This window comes from Saccopteryx leptura, chromosome 10, assembly GCF_036850995.1.
Source record: "Saccopteryx leptura isolate mSacLep1 chromosome 10, mSacLep1_pri_phased_curated, whole genome shotgun sequence".
In the NCBI taxonomy this organism is placed as follows: Eukaryota; Metazoa; Chordata; class Mammalia; order Chiroptera; family Emballonuridae; genus Saccopteryx; species Saccopteryx leptura.
In genome coordinates, this window is record NC_089512.1 from 35,467,751 (window position 1) to 35,488,153 (window position 20,403).

Genomic DNA, 20,403 nt, shown 5'->3' on the forward strand with positions numbered 1-20,403 from the left:
AAACTGCATGGTATTGGCAGAAAAATAGACACTCAGACCAATGGAACAGAATAGAAAGCCCAGAAATAAAACCACATATATATGGTCAAATAATCTTTGATAAAGGGGCCAACAACACAAAATGGAGAAAAGAAAGCCTCTTCAATAAATGGTGTTGGGAAAACTGGAAAGCCACATTCAAAAGAATGAAACTCGACTACAGCCTGTCCCCGTGTACTAAAATTAATTCAAAATGGATCAAAGACCTAAATATAAGATCTGAAACAATAAAGTACATAGAAGAAGACATAGGTACTAAACTCATGGACCTGGGTTTTAAAGAACATTTTATGAACTTGACTCCAATGGCAAGAGAAGTGAAGGCAAAGATAAATGAATGGGACTACATCAGAATAAAAAGTTTTTGCTCAGCAAGAGAAACTGATATCAAAATAAACAGACAGCCAACTAAATGGGAAATGATATTTTCAAACAACAGCTCAGATAAGGGCCTAATATCCAAAATTTACAAAGAACTCATAAAACTCAACAACAAACAAACAAACAATCCAATAAAAAAATGGGAAGAGGACATGAACAGACACTTCTCCCAGGAAGAAATACAAATGGCCAACAGATATATGAAAAGATGCTCAGCTTCATTAGTTATTAGAGAAATGCAAATCAAAACTACAATGAGATACCACCTCACCCCTGTTAGATTAGCTATTATCAACAAGACGGGTAATAGCAAATGTTGGAGAGGCTGTGGAGAAAAAGGAACCCTCATACACTGTTGGTGGGAATGTAAAGTAGTACAACCATTATGGAGGAAAGTATGGTGGTTCCTCAAAAAACTGCAAATAGAACTACCTTATGACCCAGCAATCCCTCTACTGGGTATATACCCCAAAACCTCAGAATCATTGATACATAAAGACACATGTAGCCCCATGTTCATTGCAGCACTGTTCACAGTGGCCAAGACATGGAAACAACCAAAAAGCCCTTCAATAGAAGACTGGATAAAGAAGATGTGGCACATATACACTATGGAATACTACTCAGCCATAAGAAATGATGACATCAGATCATTTACAGCAAAATGGTGGGATCTTGATAACATTATACGGAGTGAAATAAGTAAATCAGAAAAAAACAAGAACTACATGATTCCATACATTGGTGGAACATAAAAACGAGACTAAGAGACATGGACAAGAGAGTGGTGGTTACCAGGGGTGGGGGGAGGGAGGACGCAGGAGGGAGGGAGGGAGAGAGTTAGGGGGAGGGGGAGGGGCACAGAGAAAACTAGATAGAGGGTGATGGAGGACAATCTGACTCTGGGTGAGGGGTATGCAACATAATTTAATGACAAGATAACCTAGACATGTTTTCTTTGAATATATGTACCCTGAATTATTAATGTCATCCCATTAACATTAATAAAAATTTATATAAAAAAAAAAGCTAAAAAAAAATATATATATATATAGTTATCACCAATTATAAGACTAGACAGAACAGAAATCATGCTATCCCCCAAATTTTCTCTGAAATTGGGGGACAGAACTCCTTTTATTATTTTCCTGGTTTTAAAGGTCAATTAGTTGCCATTTGTTATTAACTAGGTTTGCCTGATAATCACAATAGGGAGTCAACTGGGATTTAGCCCCAGTTATATTTGCATTGGTTCTACCTCAAAAAGCCTTCCTAAATAAGCACATGAAAAACTTCATCTCCATCTGAAAATACTGGAACCGCAGAATAAATTCAGCTTAATGTTAATGTTATTTATGTAAATCACTTCTTATAGGGCATTATCTTAGTAGGAAAGGTCAATGTTTACCATCCAGTAAAAATAAATATAATGCTCATCTGATATCAAAATAGTGTTTCTTACACACACACACACACACACACACACACACACACACACTCAGGCAGACACATACCCTCTGCTAAAGTTACGAATATCTTTTGAGGTCAGTGAAATACAGTGATTGTGAGCTTAAGCTATTGAATGAGAGAGATCTGGATTCAGTCCTGCCTCTGGCTGTGTGACAGCACACAGATTACTTAACCTCCTTGCAGTTTTCCTTTTCTGTTAAGTAATACCTACTACACGAGGGTTAATACGAGGATTAGATGCAATAACATCCAATAAACTGGTGTATCCCAAACTCTAAAGTGCACTCAGATCATCAAGATAATATAGTTAACATGCAGATCTGATTCAGTAGGTCTGGCTGGGAATGGGGCTGGAGATTTTTAAGTTCTGAGGTGATGCTGCTAGTTCATGAACCAAACTTTGAAGAGCAAAGCACGGACTAAAACTTTGGGAAACCACAATTGCTATCCAGTGGTCTCCCAAGCCAATTAAAGAAACCTGAGAAAAAAACATTTTCGTGTGTGTGTGCGACTAAGGTGAACATGGCACAAATTCAGTTTCTCTAGGTTTGGGGCAAAGCTTTATTCTGTCCCTGCAGGAGCCTCTGCATGATAAATTACCAGACTTAATTTCCACTCTTCTGCCAAGGATCAGCCAGGGATCATCGGGACCCACAGAGGGATGAGAAGGCCTAAGCCAACCCGAAGTCTTGTACCTGTCATAGTCTTGGCAAATCTCCCCGACAGCCACCAAGGCCTTCAGGTACTCGTTGGGCTGGTAGGGGTGGATGTAATGCAGGGAACAGCTGTTCCTGGGGTCTCCGTTTGAAGCAGTGAAATCTATAGCTACCTGGAAGAGAAAACAGCAGAAGGGTAGATTTAAAGGGAATGCACCTCGGAGGAAGGGTAAGACACAAGAGAGACATGGCCTGAGTTGGAAAACAGCAGCATGTTACATAACCTGCCCATGAGGTGAGTCAGAGAAGAAATCAATTAACTTAACAAACGAGGGTTGAGGCCATTTCGATCTTCCATCCCCCAATGCCCTCACTTCTCCTTTTCCAAAACAGAACTGGAGATTGACACGTAGGTCAGAGAGACCGGCTGCAGCTGATCCATGTCACCAGCCAGTAAGGGCAGAACATCTTAATTCATTAAGAAAGGACTTCTCTGGGAAGGACAATGCCATCTCTGAGCCACAGGTAAAATCCCTTCAAACCAAATTCTGCGTTAAAGGTGTGGTTTCTCTAAGAAAGCTATCGTTGTATTTTCGTGAGTAGCCAATTGAAGAGAGAGGTGTTGAAGTGGTGGTGATAAATTTTCTGTAAGCAGCAGCCCCGTGTAAGGAATTCAACTTTGGGTTCCCATTCATGTAAGAACTGCCGCCTATAACAGAGAAGATGCCTCAATGTTACGGCATTGTGAGTGGGAAGTGGAGGAGGGAAACCTATCTTGCCACCAAGTAGTCATTATCCTCAAACTTCTTAAATGTTTTCTGAGCCTGCCCCAACATCACTGTCATCTAAATAAAAATTGACTCACCCAACATTTATCATAAGAACAATAAAAATGTTTTAAGCCAGTGGTCTCCAACCCCCGGGCCACGGAACGGTACCGATCCATGGGCCATTTGGTACTGGTCCACAGAGAAAGAATAAATAACTTGCATTATTTCTGTTTTATTTATATTTAAGTCTGAACGATGTTTTATTTTTTAAAAATGACCAGATTCCCTCTGTTACATCCGTCTAAGACTCACTCTTGACGCTTGTCTTAGTCACGTGATACATTTATCCATCCCACCCTAAAGGCCGGTCCGTGAAAATATTTTCTGACATTAAACCGGTCCGTGGCCCAGAAAAGGTTGGGGACCACTGCTTTAAGCCTCGAGGGAGCTAAAACAGGGAGGTGTTCCTTCTGGTTTCCAACATCATTACTATTTAAATAAATACTAACACAGCCAACACCTCTCTAAAAAATTGGGGTAGGGAGGAAGGAGGGATTAAAATGAGAAGAGTTATAGGGGAGAAGGAAATGTTCACGTTCCCTCTTCCCTTGTCCTTAGGCATTCAGCAGAGTTTACCCACTGGCCTTCTCATGACAGGAAGGCTCTGTTTTCTCTTATGATCTTGTAGGTGGGAAATGGTATTCGCAAAATATTTTTCAAAATTTCATTAGAGCAAATAACTGGAATGTCCCATTTGATTTATTAAGGTGTGAGAAGTTACTTCTGGTAGGACAGAGAAAACGTGCTATGTGTTTTTTTTGTTCAGCCTGCAAAGTTGACAGGGAGAAAATGTCACCCATGTCTTACATTGTCATCCTACAACAGAACCAAAGTAACTAGAAGAGATAAAGCTAACTGTAATTTATTTACAAACTCTTTTTTAAAAAAATGTTTTTAAAGACTATTTTATTTTTTTTCAGAGAGGGGGAAAAGGGAAGAGAGAAAGAGAGAGAGAGAGAGAGAGAGAGAGAGAGAGAGAAATGGGAGGAGCAGAAAGCATTAACTCCCATATGTGCCTTGACCAGGCAAACCCAGGGTTTCAAACTGGTGACCTCAGTGTTCCAGGTCGATGCTTTATACACTGTGCTACCACAGGTCAGGCCAACCTCTTTTGTTCTTTATAAAGTTATTTATTTATTTATTAAACAGAGGATAGAGAGAGGGTGGGGAGGAACAGGAAGCATCAACTTGTAGTAGTTGTTTCTCGTATGTGCCTTGACTTGGCAAGCCTGGGGTTTCAAATCGGCAACCTCAGCATTTCAGGTTGATGCTTTATCCACTGCGCCCCTCACAAATCAGGCTATATAGTTATTTTTTCATCATTGATTTTTCCCCCTTTACCCTCACCCCTCCATCAGATAATGTTTAAAATAAATTTAAGCAGGATTCAAGTTTTATTTTCAGAATACCCAGATGTTTTCAACAAGGGAGTACCAACTAATAAACTTCTAATACTACCAGTGTTTCAAAAGGAAAGATCATGGGAAGAAAAATGGCACATTACTTTTTTACCACTTATAGATGTCCTACTATAGGTAACAAAGAGAAGAAGAGAGGGGTAACCTTTGTAACAAACCCTACTCTGTGTCAGATTCTATGCTAACTGTGTTACAGGCATTGTTGTTTCATTTTCATAAAGACTCTGGGAGGTAGAGATTGCTATTCCTTTCAACTGATGAAGATACTGATGCCCAAAGGTGATGAAGGTCACATATGTCATAGGGGACAGAGCTGGCTTAAACTCAAGTGTATATGGCTCCAAAGACTTTGATCCTCCATTATAGCAGAATATATGCAAGAGGTCATGAAGATTTGTAATCAACATCCTGAGATGACTCATTGGATATGATTTTTTCTTACAAGGAGTGGAGTGGATTGGGTCTGAAGGTAGGGAGACTAGCTAGGAGGCAACTAAAGTAACTTAGGAGAGAAGAATGGCCTTGAATGAACATCTCTTTGTGATCAAAGCAGTTATAAAAGGTAGGAAAAGGACAATTGAAATGTGTGTGTGTGTGTGCATGTGCATGCTGAATGCTTGCACAGTAGTGATCAGATATGTTACTGAAGATGACTGCAGGTGACCTAAAAGGACCAGTAAAATCTAACACCTTCTAAGATAGATTTTAGCCAGAAGGTGAAAGCCAGTCCACTGGGAAAAAAGAGGAAGACAATAGGTGATGGTCCTTTCAATCAAGGACTTTTGATGACATGCTAGTTGTGTGTGTGTGTATGTGTGTGTGTAACCAACATCTATTTTAAAGGAGGAGGAGGTGAAAGCACTCCAGAACCCACCCACAGGGACCCCAACAGGACAGAAGTCCAAATACAGACAGATAATTCTAGGAAGATTCCAAGAGGCATTCTTGAGAGGTGCCTGAGAAATAGTGTTTGAAGAAATCATACATCTAGAGTTCCCCTGGGTTTACTGAGCTCAAACACACAGGGCCACCATTCTCAGCCTTATTGTCCTGACAAGACACACTTACATAATAATGACACATTGCACGTGCATACCTAGTGTTTCAAAGGTAAAAACAGTGCTGGGAAGGCCAGGTGTGAAGCCACCTCTATCTCTCCTACTGAAGAAAACATGTTAGGGCTCTAGAAAATTCCAAAGAATATGAGAATGTTGTTATGGAGATACCTTTGATTCCGTTCCAGTTTATCTAAAATGCAAATAAATGATTGGCAAGTGTGGATACATGATGAAGAGCGAGTATCTGCGGCTCACCTCACTCCTTCTTAGGATAATGCCCTGCATCAAAGACCACCACATCCCTCTACCTGTGCTCTCCATACTGCATACGTGTTCCACGTGCTGACCACCTGAGAGTGTCAAGGGGATCCTGTGATGGCAGAAACATGCTGGTGTCTTGATATAAAAGCAGAGAATGAAATTAGATAATATAAAGACCAGAGGGAAAAACCTCCATTAAAAAAATGACAATTCAAGAGGTGTAATTGTTCCTCTTGCCTCCCAAGTAAGGGCGAGGTTCTCCAGGCATGCAGGCACCCAGTGGCAGCACCTGAGCTCAGGTACATCACCTGGATGAGTATGTTGTGGTATTAAAAGAATGTCTAAATGAACATACATAGATTTTGGCAACAATACATTTTAAAGGAAATTTCTAAAATCAGGCTGAAACTAAGGTCAGGCAAGAGAGGTGACTGGAACATAAACTCTGGGAGGTACTTATCTCAGTTGACTCTACACTTGAATTTTGTGGGTTTTTTGAGAGAGAGAGAGAGAGAGAGAGTGAGAGAGAGAGACAGACAGACACAAAGGGAGATGAAAAGAATCAGCTCGCGGGTGTGGCACCTTACCTGTTCATTGACTGCTTTCTCATATGTGCCTTGACTAGGGGGTTCTAGCCAAGCCAGTGACGTTTGGGATCAAGTCAGCAACAATGGGGTCATGTCTATGATCCTGTGCTCAAGCTGGTGAGTCTGTGCTCAAGCCACGACCTTGGGGTTTTGAATCTGGGTCTTCTTGGAACCACGCCCTTATGCGTAACAAACTAGAGTGGGGTGGAAATGATAGGAAGAAGGGGATTGTGATTGCAGATGTTAAGGATAGAAAGCGAATAGGATTAGGTGACTGATTAAATGTGGAAATAGATGCCAGTTAGGGAAAGGGAGCAGCCAGATTTCTTTGGGGATGGAGGAGATGACACCTTGAGGACAGTGGGACAACCTGAGATCAGTGTTAGAAGCTGGGTGTTGGGCTGCTAGTACTTGGTGGTGTTGTCTAGACATACAACATACCTGATGGAAATTCTACCCGTTTTTTGCAGGCAGGCCACTGGAGTTTCTACTTTTCCTGATGTTGTAGGTTCAAAAGTAGACATGTCCCAAGAAAAATATAAAACTCTGCGGTGCCTCAACATACCAGAAGTTAATGACCTCATCACTACAGACATGTGCAGTTCACTAGTTCACCTTCTTCCCATGATGCACATTAATTTTACAGAGTCATTTGAAGAAGTTTAATGGCAGATATGAGAAGATTTTGGCTTTTCGACCTACAGGATGGACGCGCTCCAATAAGTTAACGTGCATAACAGATGTCGTACCCCAGACCAAAAGAAACATTTCAATATATGGAATCCCTTATAGCGAACACAGCAGCTACCTAGAAATGAAGCGTTCTGTTCAGTGGCTGAAGCCCCAGACAATCATACCTACTGTGAATGTTGGCAGTGTGAAATCCTGGAGGGCAATGGAGAAATACTTCAAAGAATAAAAATTGGAAGCCGGATATTGATGTTACCTCCAAGGATTCAGGAGTCGTTAAACAACTTAGGGGTAGCTTGTTAGTAATATCTTCAGTGATGTGAAAATACATTTATATGAAAATCCGCATGAAGGCCACTCACACAGCTTATTTTCTTATTTGCGTTTGAGTGACACATTCATGGTGCTTGCTGAGCGCCTCTCAGCATCATCAGTGATAATTGAGACTGACCTGTCTACTTTTCCAAGGAGACTCCCTCTCCCCCACCACCATGTGTCTGACAACCACAGAGCTCTTCCAGTGTAAGAGATTCTGATAAAGCTTTGGGGGAGGGATATATACTAAAAAATTACCTGGGCCCTGGCCGGTTGGCTCAGCGGTAGAGCGTCGGCCTGGCATGCGGGGGACCCGGGTTCGATTTCCGGCCAGGGCACACAGGAGAAGCGCCCATTTGCTTCTCCACCCCCCCCCCCCCCTTCCTCTCTGTCTCTCTCTTCCCCTCCTGCAGCCAAGGCTCCATTGGAGCAAAGATGGCTCGGGCGCTGGGGATGGCTCCTTGGCCTCTGCCCCAGGCGCTAGAGTGGCTCTGGTCGCGGCAGAGCGACGCCCCGGAGGGGCAGAGCATCGCCCCCTGGTGGGCAGAGTGTCGCCCCTGGTGGGCGTGCCGGGTGGATCCCGGTCGGGCGCATGCGGGAGTCTGTCTGACTGTCTCTCCCCATTTCCAGCTTCAGAAAAATACAAAAATAAATAAATAAATAAATAAAAAATTACCTGATGAATAAGGACATAAACCAGTAACCCTTACCACTCACCCCTTTCTGCAGCTTCCCTTGCTCATAACACAACAATTCGATCATTTGACAACAGCAATGAACAGTCTAAGGTACATGGTAGCTAAAGACTATTTTTCCTGGCAATTGATGGTTTCTAAAGTCTCTCTGATGGAGCGAGAGATAAGATATCTATCTTCAGGAGGTGGCCTTCTACCAAGACTTCTCTGTGCTCTTTACGGATAGCATTAGTGAAAAGAGAGCAGAGTGAAAGGTTAGGTTTATTTTAAAAAGCAACAGGGAGACAGTTAAGGATGGGATGAAGTTGAGAACTAAAAGCAAGCTAATGACTGAAAAATGCCCTCTTGTGGAGGTGGTTGCTGACGCCTTGGTGCTGTCCTGAATGGAGTGGGTATTCGGGGCCAGGATGTTTTCATTGTCTGATAGGAAACATGTATTTACAGAAGCCAATGGTTCTGGTATGAGCTCCAATCTTCCCAGTGGGCAGCCCGAGAACAGGCGCCACCCATGGCTCTCCCCTTCTGCCCAGGACACCTCTCTCCTCATTAAGCGGGGCTGTGGAGCAGCTTGACAAAACCTGGCAGAGTAAGAACGCAAAACGGTTGCTCTCCGCCAACAAGCCCCAACGCGTGGAGCTGCTTTCCAGAAAAGGCTGGAAGTGAATGATGAGACTTTGTCTTCAGACATTTTTAGTTTCTTAACAAAATGAGTCCACTCCTTAAATCATTCCCCCAGCCTGTGACAAATGGGCCAATTTTGACCCTCTCGGATGTTTTCTAAGGGAAACCTCTGCGAACCAACATCTGCAGTCGCTTAAATATTTCTGTAGTCAACCTTTGCAATATCACCTGCTGGGGTAGGTTTTTTGTTTTTGGACACAGTTTGGACCCTTTATGATGAGGCTGTAGGTGAAGATACTGTTTAGTTTGGACCATTTCTTTTTTGTGTGTGTGTGTGTATTTTTCTGAAGCTGGAAATGGGGAGGTAGTCAGACAGACTCCCGCATGCGCCCGACCGGGATCCACCCGGCACGCCCACCAGGGGCGAGGCTCTGCCCATCTGGGGTGTCGCTCTGTTGCGACCAGAGCCACTCTAGCACCTGAGGCAGAGGCCATGAAGCCATCCTCAGCGCCGGGGCCATCTTTGCTCCAATGGAGCCTCGGCTGCAGGAGGGGAAGAGAGAGACAGAGAAGAAGGAGAGGGGGAGGGGTGGAGAAGCAGATGGGCGCTTCTCCTGTGTGCCCTGGCCGGAAATCGAACTCGGGACTCCTGCACGCCAGGCTGATGCTCTACCACTGAGCCAACCTGCCAGGGCCTCTTTTTTTATTTAAAAAATTTTCATATCATATAAAAGCTTTATCTGATAAAAATATGTCTTATACTAAATAATTTTAAAGACACATAATTATTTATATATAATGTTTTCAATCTAATTATATTTATACATTACAATGAATCCTTGTGCCTGAACTTGCCTTTATGTTCCCTGTTAAGGCTGGACGCAGAGTATACTGGCCCCTGTTGGGAGGGGCAAGAGTCAAGGGTCCAAGGGAGACAGGCCAGTCTCAATTATCACTGATGATGCTGAGAGGCACTCAGCAAGCACCATGAATGTGTCGCTCAAACGCAAATAAGAAAATAAGCTGTGTGAGTGGCCTTCATGAGGATTTTCATATAAATGTATTTCACATCACTGAAGATATTACTAACAAGCTACCCCTAAGTTGTTTAACGACTCCTGAATCCTTGGAGGTAACATCAATATCCGGCTTCCAATTTTTATTCTTTGAAGTATTTCTCCATTGCCCTCCGGGATTTCACACTGCCAACATTCACAGTAGGTATGATTGTCTGGGGCTTCAGCCACTGAACGGAACGCTTCATTTCTAGGTAGCTGCTGTGTTCGCTATAAGGGATTCCATATATTGAAATGTTTCTTTTGGTCTGGGGTACGGCATCTGTTATGCGCGTTAACTTATTAGAGCGCGTCCATACTGTAGGTTGAAAAGCCAAAATCTTCTCATATCTGCCATTAAACTTCTTCAAATGACTCTGCAAAATTAATGTGCATCATGGGAAGAAGGTGAACTAGTGAACTGCACATGTCTGTAGTGATGAGGTCATTAACTTCTGGTATGTTGAGGCACCGCAGAGTTTTATATTTTTCTTGGGACATGCCTACTTTGGAACCTAAAACATCAGCAGTATAGCTAGGAAGACTTTCTCTTTTCCAATGGAATAAGTGCCACAGACAATAAGAGTACACAGGTTTAGAGTTACAGCCTCAAAGGCAGTGTTGATGGCAAACCGGATAACCTTGCTGAGATAGAAAGCAGTATTCGGGGCTGCAGTACGTGGTATTTAAGTACAGCGTGTGGACGTTCTGGCCTGCCGGCAGGGAACACTCCATGCTGGGGTCTGCCTGGAAGTCGCCGGTGTGTAACAGGACTTCATTGAGAAGGTAAAACAGGATCATGACAGAATCTGGACAGTGATTGGCATCAAGCAAAACAACTCTGACACCATTCACTATATACATTCAGTGTCCATTGGTAATGGATGGATATATTGTTCTTGCACATGAAGTTTGCTTTTTCAACAAATTGCCAGTTATCTCACCACAATAAACTGGAAATGTGAAGTGTTTAGACAACCCAGCATAATGATCAGAATGAAAATGGGTGAGGAAATAGGCTGTGCAACCTTCAACCAGTCCGTACTGAAAGGCATCAACTGTGAAGCCAGTTCCAGATATTTTCGTATAGAATGGACAAGTTCTTTTTCTTAATTCTCTTGCATAAGAAGACTCTGGGATTTTCGTGTTACTTCTCTGAAACTTACCACAAGCTGACTTGACAAAAATGTTGTTGTTACTTAAATGGACTGCTTTAGCTTTTCTCCTGTTAATAAGGTAGTTTGACCTCTTCTGCCAGATATTTTCTTATAGAATGGACAAGTCCTTTTTCTTAATTCTCCTGCATATGAAGACTCTGGGATTTTCGTGTTACTTCTCGGAAACTTACCACAAGCTGACTTGTCAAAAATGTTGTTGTTACTTAAATGGACTGCTCTAGCTTTTCTCCTGTTAATAGGTAGTCTGACCTCTTTTGCGCTGTTCCTTCCTGTAGTGTGTCTGACTTTTTAAAGTCTCTTTCTTTGATGCTGTGCTTTCTTATTGGAAAGTTCCCCTCAGATTGCGAATTCTCATTTAAACTCTTTGCATCGAATTCTAAATCACTTAAAGATTTTTTTTGCTTTCCTTTCGCATTGCCTGGACCTCTTTTCATTAGGACTTAAAACTGGATGCAAGCTCGTCCCTTCTAGTGCACTTCCCTCCAGCACTTTCTCTTCTTTTTTTTTTTTTAGATGGTAGACCAAAAAAATACACACCAATATCCATTTACTTCATTACCTCGGTAGAAGGGTGTGTTGCATTACACTGAGGACCAGATGGCAACATTTTCAAAGACTTAGCAGCAGTAGAGTTTGGACCATTTCTTAAATGATGGGTTAAATTCTGATGGTTTTTCTATTTCATCAAAACTCCACAGGGGGCAAAGAAATAGGAACCTAGACTAGATAGAAAAGACCTGTGAGGTAACGACTTCAGGAAATTGCAAAGCATTCTTCTCCCTCCTCAACCCAGCACTCATTCTTATTCCTCAGAGGTCTACACAGGCGCCTGCCAGGGTTTAATCTGGGCTATAAGATTTCAAACTTAAACTGGGACACAGCATGGACATAGGATGGCCTAAATGTGTCAGGGTTAGGAAAGATTTCCTGAGAGAACTTGTAACAGGTGATCTCTTAGTTAGGTTTCAAGGTTAATCTGAGAGAAGCTACATTTAGCTTATAATATTGTATCCCATTATATTATTAAAATGTGGACCATAAAATCAGAGGTAAAAAAAAAGCAGTACCATCTTTAATTTCTAAAAATGACAAATAATAAAAATGGCTATTTGAGAATCATATGAAAATATTATTTTTTGGGGGGGGAGGTCACATGAACCACTTGAGAATGTGATACAAGATTTATATCCTTTCATTGGAAAATGCACACACCCAATTCTGCACATAATTTTGGGAGGTCAAGGGCACCCCTGAGGACAATCCTTGTCCCTCAAAGATTCCACTAGCCCATTAAGTCATATTTTCTTTCTCTTTTCCTTTCTAGTTATCGTTTACATATAGACAAATGTTTTAAACATTTTACAGAATTGTAATTATAGGGTAGCTCTGCTTTTTATATATAAAAAATATACATATATATTTGTTTTACTTAATACTATGTCATAAATATGTTCCTATGTTATTTCCAATCATTATAATTATCATTTAAAGTGGCTTTGCCATAGTCCACTTAAATGAGATACTGTGATTATCTTATTATCTTAGTCATTATCATATACATATAGGTTGCTTACAACTTGTCTCTGTGAAAATCTGCTTTACAATGAACATTTTCATGCATCTGAAAAGCAATAACTTTCAAAGGAAACATATAATTCTTCTACCACTTTCTTTCCAAATACCTTATGGTGTCTGTCTCCTCTGTACTGTCTATAATTTTTATTTTGCGTGTGACATTCTAGTACCTAGTTTTATTTTTAGCTGCTGTGCCATGTGCCAAACATATTGAACTCAATCTCTCTGACTCTCCCTGTAGTCTGTGTTACCTGAATCTACCTCCACCATGACTGTGAGAAGAAAGTTGCCTTAGGTTCTTATCACTTGATGATTCATGAGAGAGACAAGGATTGTCCTCAGGGGTGTCCTTGACCTCCCAAAATAATGTGCAAAATTGAGTGTGTGCATTTTCCAGTGAGATGATATAGATCTTGTATCAGATTCCTAAGAGGTCCAAGTGACCAAAAAAAAAAAAAGAATAAGAATCATTGACTAGGGCTCATTTTTAGCATCATGTATCTCCTCTTCTCCACTGGGTCTGTCCTTTGCTATGGTCAGATTCTAGCCTAAAACTTCCTCTCTTTTTATTCTCAAGTTGCCATCCTCAATTTCTACTCTAGCCTTCCTGTCACTGACAACCTTGTTGAACAAATGGTGGTGTTCCACTGTGTTCACTTTCTCATCATCTGTTTACCCCTAACTCCTGGGTCTCCCCTGTCTCATTCTGCTGAAACTGCTCTTTGAAGATAGTATGTGCCTACTATGTGCCTACTCATCACATAACCCAGCTGTTGGTTTTTATTCTTCACCTTCCAATTTCTCTTTCAGTTATGGGATTAATCACCCTTGATCTTTATATTTTTTTATTCTATTTTTATTTTTTTAGTGAGTGAGGGAGAGAGAGAGAGAGAGAGAGAGAGAGAGGGAAACAGACAGACAGGGACAGACCGACAGGAACGGAGAGAGATGAGAAGCATCAATTCTTTGTTTCAGCACCTTAGTCATTCATTGATTGCTTTCTCATGTGTTTTGACTGGGGGGCTCCAGCTGAGCCAGTGACCCCTTGTTTAAGTCAGCGATCTTGGGCTCAAGCAGAGATCTAGGGCTTCAAGCTCAAGCCAGCCACCATGGGGTCATGTCTATGATCCCACACTCAAGCCAGCGATACTGCACTCAAGCCGGTGACCTTGGGGTTTCAAACCTGGATCCTCAGTGTCCCAGGCTGATGCTCTATCCACTGAGCTTCCACCTGGTCAGGCTCACCCTTGCACTTGTAACCTTTTCCTCCTAAGCATTTGAGTTAGTGCCTCCTCTTGGGCCTTTTCTTCTGGCATCTCTTCTTTTTCTCCCTGGCTACCAAATGCATCTCTTCTATAATTTTCTGTCACCATGCCCCTTTGCTTTCCATAATCTTCTTTTGGCCATCTCATCTAGACACACATATGTGTAGCTTCCACCTCTCTCCTGAAACACAGGTCCATTTTTATAAAGTGCCATCTCCACGGGGATATCTGAAAGTTCCTCCAATATGTCCACAAACGGATTCATCATCTTGTCCAGCAGCCCCTCTTGAGTTCCATATCTCCACGAGGAGGACAGCCATGCCCTGTCAGTCAGCACAAAAGACCGGAGTCCTCCTGGGCTCACTCTCCATGGTTTTTCTCTTAGCATCGTAGGCCAAGGTGACTGACTCTCTTTCCACAGTGCCTCTTCCTTTGGCTGCCCCTCTCATGTAGCCTCTTATTACCTGTCCCCAGGACTGTCACAGTGGGCTTTAATCTCTTCCTGTTTCATCTTTCAAAGTCCCTTCACCACTATCTTGCCTTTCACCAAATGCTCGCAGATTTGTTTCCCTGAAGCCTGTGGCCGACTGCTTCAGTGTCCTGCTCAGGAGCATCCTGGACATTTTCTTATCAGGAACATAAGGAACTCAAAGCCCTTCAATTTTCTTATTCCAAAATACTTCCCTCTCACTCGTCTAAATACACCCTGCTCATTCATATTAAGGGTTCAGTATTTATCATTAGACTAGATAGATGCATAACCATTTAAGTCCATTGGGGTACTTTGTAAAGCCAAATCTAGTATCATATTTATTCATCCAATATTTTATTTTCCCTAAACCTTGTGTCTTCTTGAAGATTTTGGATTCGATTCATTATAACCCAACAAACGTGTTTTGAGCACCTAAGATACAGCAGCCTGGCACCTGAAGGGAAGGTGAAGGTTGAACCAGAAGCACCAGTCACCTGTGGAAGATGCAAAAGCTTTCTGGTCACCCGTTTGTAATGTGTATTGGTGAGAGTCTCGATGGGAAACAAATGGCCCACTCAAAAGGGATGATCAGGGAGAGTGTAATGAAAAGACCATTCAAAAAGGTTAAGGGGGACCGACAAGAAAGGATAGGAAGAAGCAGCTACTAGAACTTAGCAAGAGCACTACCTTCAGAACAAGGCGCCTGACAGGAGCTGTGACCTTCTGTAGAGGTCTCGCCGTGGCCTGGCAGGCAGAGAGCTGGAGTGCCTCAACCTCTCTCTCCGCTTATTCTTTGATCTCGGGTGGATTCTTCCCATTGGTCAAAGCCAACCCAAATCCCTGAACAGAAGAGCCTGGCTAATCCATCCAGAGAGGAAGGCCTCCTGGGGTGTCGGGGAGAGGCAGAACAGGGTCAGAGTGGAGGGAACACACAGCACTTTATTTCACTGCGAGCCCCTGGAGGTCTGTCTCCAGGGAGACAGAAAGTTCACCTTGGCTAAAGCTCCCGGGCTTCATTAAAGTCTGTGCCAACGGGAGTTTCTGACTGCAACAAACATCTTTTTTCCCTCTCTCCCTGCTCTGCCTGTGTCTGTGCCAGGGAGCCCTCTTCTCATTTCAATCCCTCTGCCACTCTCCTTTCATGCTGCCAGATGGTTTCAACAGAATTACGGGACAGATGATAAACACTTATAGACAAAATTAAATAAGCCATTTTAATTTTTATTAGTAGTTTGCATTACAGCTTATACTAATGTATTAGCTTGTACTGCCTGAGCAAAAAGAAATGAATGAGAAAGCTGGGTTAATTTTGGAGGAAAGTGACATTGAAGTGACTGGTATGTATTCTTTAGTAGAAAACTCCAGACAGAACACCTCACAACCTGCTTCTGAGGCCCCAGCCCGAAGGCCTGCAGGGGAAGGGCTTCGTAGCAGATGCTGATGATGGCCTGACCCTTTCTCCACATTTATCGGTACAGTCTCATCCTCTTTTCATCCCTTGTTCCAGACTCACTCCAGAGCCCCCCTCCCACCCTGCAGGTCCATCAGTTGACACAGGAGGAGCTGAGACCCGTTAAAGAGGTACCTCCATGTTGAGGAGGGTCAGCAAGAGTGAGAAAGAGGCCTGACCTGTGGTGGCGCAGTGGATAAAGCGTCGACCTGGAAATGCTGAGGTCGCTGGTTCAAAACCCTGGGCTTGCCTGGTCAAGGCACATATGGGAGTTGATGCTTCCAGCTCCTCCCCCCCTTCTCTCTCTCTGTCTCTCTCTCCTCTCTCTCCCTCTGTCTCTCCCTCTCCTCTCTAAAATGAATAAATAAAAAAAAAAGAGTGAGAAAGAGAAGAGATTCAAGCCGAGAGGGCAATCTTCTGTGTCAGGAAGACTAGGCAGACTTCTGTAAATCAGGATGGAGACCTGGGGCACCTGTGGGGTTAAACTGCTGGTTTTTATGGGGGGCTGATTCCTTGCAGCACAACTCCAAGGGCAAAGCAAGGCCCTGGAGGTTGAATAAAGTGTTGTTCAAGAGCACAGGATCTATAGAATCTAAAACAAACCCAAATCAATAGAGTTTTCCCTTGAAAACCTATAAATAGTTTCCTGAAATCACTCCTCTGCCTAAGATCTCGGGACACTATTTCCAGCAGCTCTCCTTTATGACATTGCTGGCTTTTCTATGTCGTTCGCGTATACCCAGAGTGACAGTGAGCCTGTGGGATAGCTGGAGTTAGATGTGTAGGCTGCAGTGAGATATTTGCTGCCTTCTGTGTGCCATTGTGCATGTAGGAGGGCTCGGGGTGGGGGGAGGCTTTAAAGAACCTTAGACCTTAAAGAAATGACCAATTTCTATAATGAAGTCCTATAACTTAATTCAGAGGCAGGATAGGTAAACCCATCTGAGATGCTGAGATTCTAGCAGAGGACAAGTCTCTTGCTGGGTAGAGACTGACCTATCGAAGGACCCCTAATCTTCTCCCCTCAGAACTGCCCCTTTTAATCTTTTGAGCACCACTGTTCCTGGTCACAGGAATACACTGGTCCAGTCTACATGCTTGGGCTCAAACCTGGACAAAAAATTAAACTCATTTTTCTCACCTTCTTCACATAATTGAGTTGTCTAGGGAGCTAAACAGGGCTGAGCTTCATGACTATACTTCATCTTTGTCTATATGCTGAGGAAAAGACACTGTACAAATTGTATATTTCTTATTTACATCCATGTTGCTTTGCCATAGGCTTTAGTGGATCTATCTCTTGCTATTGAGGGATTGTCTTTCTGGGGGTTACATCTGCCCAAACCTAGGAGAAAGCTTTTCCAGAGCAGATGGACTCTCAAATTTGGCCAACCTGGGATCTTTAAAAAGAGCCAGCTAATCAACCCAAATGCATATTTAAGAGTGTGTAAACCCTTGGGCTTATAGATTACATGTAGGAGATGATCCTTGATCCATTCGCTGAGTCTAGACACTCAATTTCTCAACCTTGAAAGACACGTTCTCTAATCTTTTGGAATTCACCTTTTATTGACAGATGGACCATTTGGACGGCTTACTCCTGGCACTAACCATTGGGCTGACATCGATGCTTGTGTTCTGGCTCCATGAATACAGCAAAGGCATCAACCCTGGTTCAGTGGGACTTACTAGCCCAATTCACTTCCTTCCCATCCTTCCCACCAGATGATGGAATATGACTCTGTGCCTACTGCCTCACACCTCATGTAGTTACTGAAAAAATGAGAAGCATGAGGATGGCCTCCCCTCAAACTACCTAAGGTTGAATTTCTAGCTGAAAACCATATTCACTGGGAAAAACAGAAGTGTGAATTTATTTTAAAACCAGGTGACCATACCATATTTCAGCATGAGTGAGACTTGAACAAAGCTGACCTAGTGTTTTAATAGACTTGTTTCCTCGTGCCCCAAACCCAGCACCCTTCCCCAACCTTGCTCCCTGAATAAGAACAAACAAGGAAACAGCTTACTGTAAACTGGATTTGGCAGCCACCCATGATGTAGTCCAAGAAAGAATGCATCTTGTGGATCTGCATAGGAGAAGAAACATCTTAGTAACAGCATGATCTGTGTCCTTACAGATCGGAGGCTTAAACTTTGGAGTTAGGCTGCTAAACTAGAGGAAAGAACAGAGAGAGAGATTTGTGGGAAAAATATGGGCCAGCTGATTTTGTTTCATCAAAAAAGAGAAAGAAAGTGACACCGAATTCAGACAAGCCTGTGAGGGCTGCAAATATCCATCCTTTGCTCCCCTCCCTTTTGGTTTACATGTGATTTTAATCAGCCTTTGTCTCTGGGGTGAGACTAACCCTATATTTTCAAGGGTCACCACTGTTCTGAAATCAATAAAGTCTCACACTTGGCTTCAGTCCTGCTCCTTGTGTCTAAGTCCCAGTCCTGGTAACTTTCTTAATGCTACAAGTGATCTAGATTGCAGGGTCAAGATCACAATTACCTGAGAAGCCTTTTGCTGACAACTTTCAGTTAGTTAGACTCCTCCCATGCAATGAACAACAATGACTGACATTACTGAGCACTTACTGTAGGGCAGGCATTTAACATCCATTATCTCATCTAATTCTTAGAATAACTCCATCAAGGTCTACTACTATTATTATTGTGCCCATTTTATAAATGAGGAAACTGAGGGTAAAATTATCTTTCTAGTAGATGGTAGAGGGGGACTCAAATGATGGCAGTCTGGACTGCATAGTCCATTCTTTTGATCTCTATGCTAGAAGTCAGCATGGTCCTTGCTTTCTGCCCAACCACCACCATTTGTATTTTCATATGCTTTAGTGATTTCTGATTTTAATTTCTGCTTCTTTATGATTCTGCTGCTTGACTCTTGGTGACATTCATTAAACAAGGATTTACTGAGCCTCCTCTCCCCCCATGTACTAGATGTTAGAGATAGAGTGATGAGAAGAAAAGATATGGTACCTGAAGTTGTGAAGCTTATAGTCTAGTTGCCTTCACTTGGACAATCGGTAACTATGATTTTTGACACTTCTTGGACTTCATCTGATGCTCAGGACAGCTTCTCTGAGACTGACCCAAAAAATCCCATGTAGGTTCTACTTCCAGAGGGCACACATCTACTAGCAGACCTTTCTCAGGGCTGACTTTCACTTGGCCCTCTGAATAGTGCCTGCTCTTGGCTTCCTTACGGCAGTGTTTTGCCTGATAGTTGGGATATCCTACTATTGTCTGTCTATTAAGGAAATGGGTTCAGTAACAGTGAACTTTGCATGCTGAAGTGTTAGATCAACATAGAGGATGAAAACAGATACATGCAAAAATCCCGTATCACTTTAACAACAGAGACAACTGAATTAGTTCACCTAGACCTTTGTTCCTGCTTCTTTGGGCACAGGAATAGTCACATGACTGTTTTGAATATACCTGGGATGTGATTTGTATATATAAGTAGGTAAAATGACCAGAGACAATTGCCTTTGAAAGAAGAGTTTATTACTCAGAACTCCCCAAAGGTGAGGAGACACATCATGCCGTGGGGGGGGGGCAGGTGGAGAAGCACTAGGTCCTGTCAGGAGGCAGAAGGAGTGAGGGGACGGTGTGGATAAATGTCTTTACTGTGAGGGGGAAATTAGTAAGATGGGGCAAGCAGCTAAGCAGATTTAGGATTGGATAGTTTGAATCATTTTGGTGGGCTCTGGCTATAGAGGTGGTCTCTAATTGTTTAAAACCTGGCCATGGGGTAGTATAGGGCAGGAGAAATATTGTCTTGTTGTGTGAAAATAAAGAAGGCAGCTCTGGAAATAGAGGCTCTGGATTGATTGGCCTGCCTATTAAAGGCAGGCTTGCAGGCAAAAGGATTGCTATCAATAGGACTTAGCTAACTCTGGGAGGGGCAGTCCCTCCTGGGGTCTACAAGACACCCAGATATCAAAGCATCATAAAATATAAAAATAAAAGACACGATCAAAACAATGACCTCAGATGGCCAGTCATAATATATTATCCCCTGGTCCCCGTGATTGGTTCAAGAGTGGGCAGGTGACCCACACCAGACCCATTGGTCTTTTCCTCTTCTCTTCTTTCTTGTTATGAAGGATGTGCTTTTGCAGCTCCTGGCAGCTATGGAGAGGCTGATCTGGGAGAAGGAACCTGACGTCTATAGAGAGAAAATGGATGCCACCTAAGTCCTATATGGTGAAGTCAGAGAGACATAGATGAAAATCTCAGCCCTTAAACTTACCACTTGTGAATGATCTCACTTGAAAGTGGAAATCTCAGGGTTGTGATGAGAGTAAATGGATTCTACTATAGTTACTCTTACATAGGAAGCACTCAACCAGTGGCA

General features: G+C 42.7%; 1 protein-coding gene and 1 pseudogene across 5 annotated transcripts in view; both read right to left on the reverse strand.

Annotated features, from left to right (window-relative positions):
• Positions 1-20,403, reverse strand: part of CPNE4 (copine 4) — a 518,608-nt gene that overhangs the window by 30,443 nt on the left and 467,762 nt on the right. For all 5 annotated transcript variants that reach the window (XM_066350415.1, XM_066350417.1, XM_066350418.1 and 2 more), the window contains exons 10-11: positions 18,047-18,106; positions 2,586-2,719 (exon numbers count right to left, since the gene is read on the reverse strand). In XM_066350415.1, coding sequence (XP_066206512.1) covers positions 2,586-2,719; positions 18,047-18,106 — 194 coding nt within the window. The remainder of the gene's footprint in view (positions 1-2,585; positions 2,720-18,046; positions 18,107-20,403) is intronic.
• Positions 10,004-14,482, reverse strand: LOC136382395 (DNA cross-link repair 1A protein pseudogene; annotated as a pseudogene).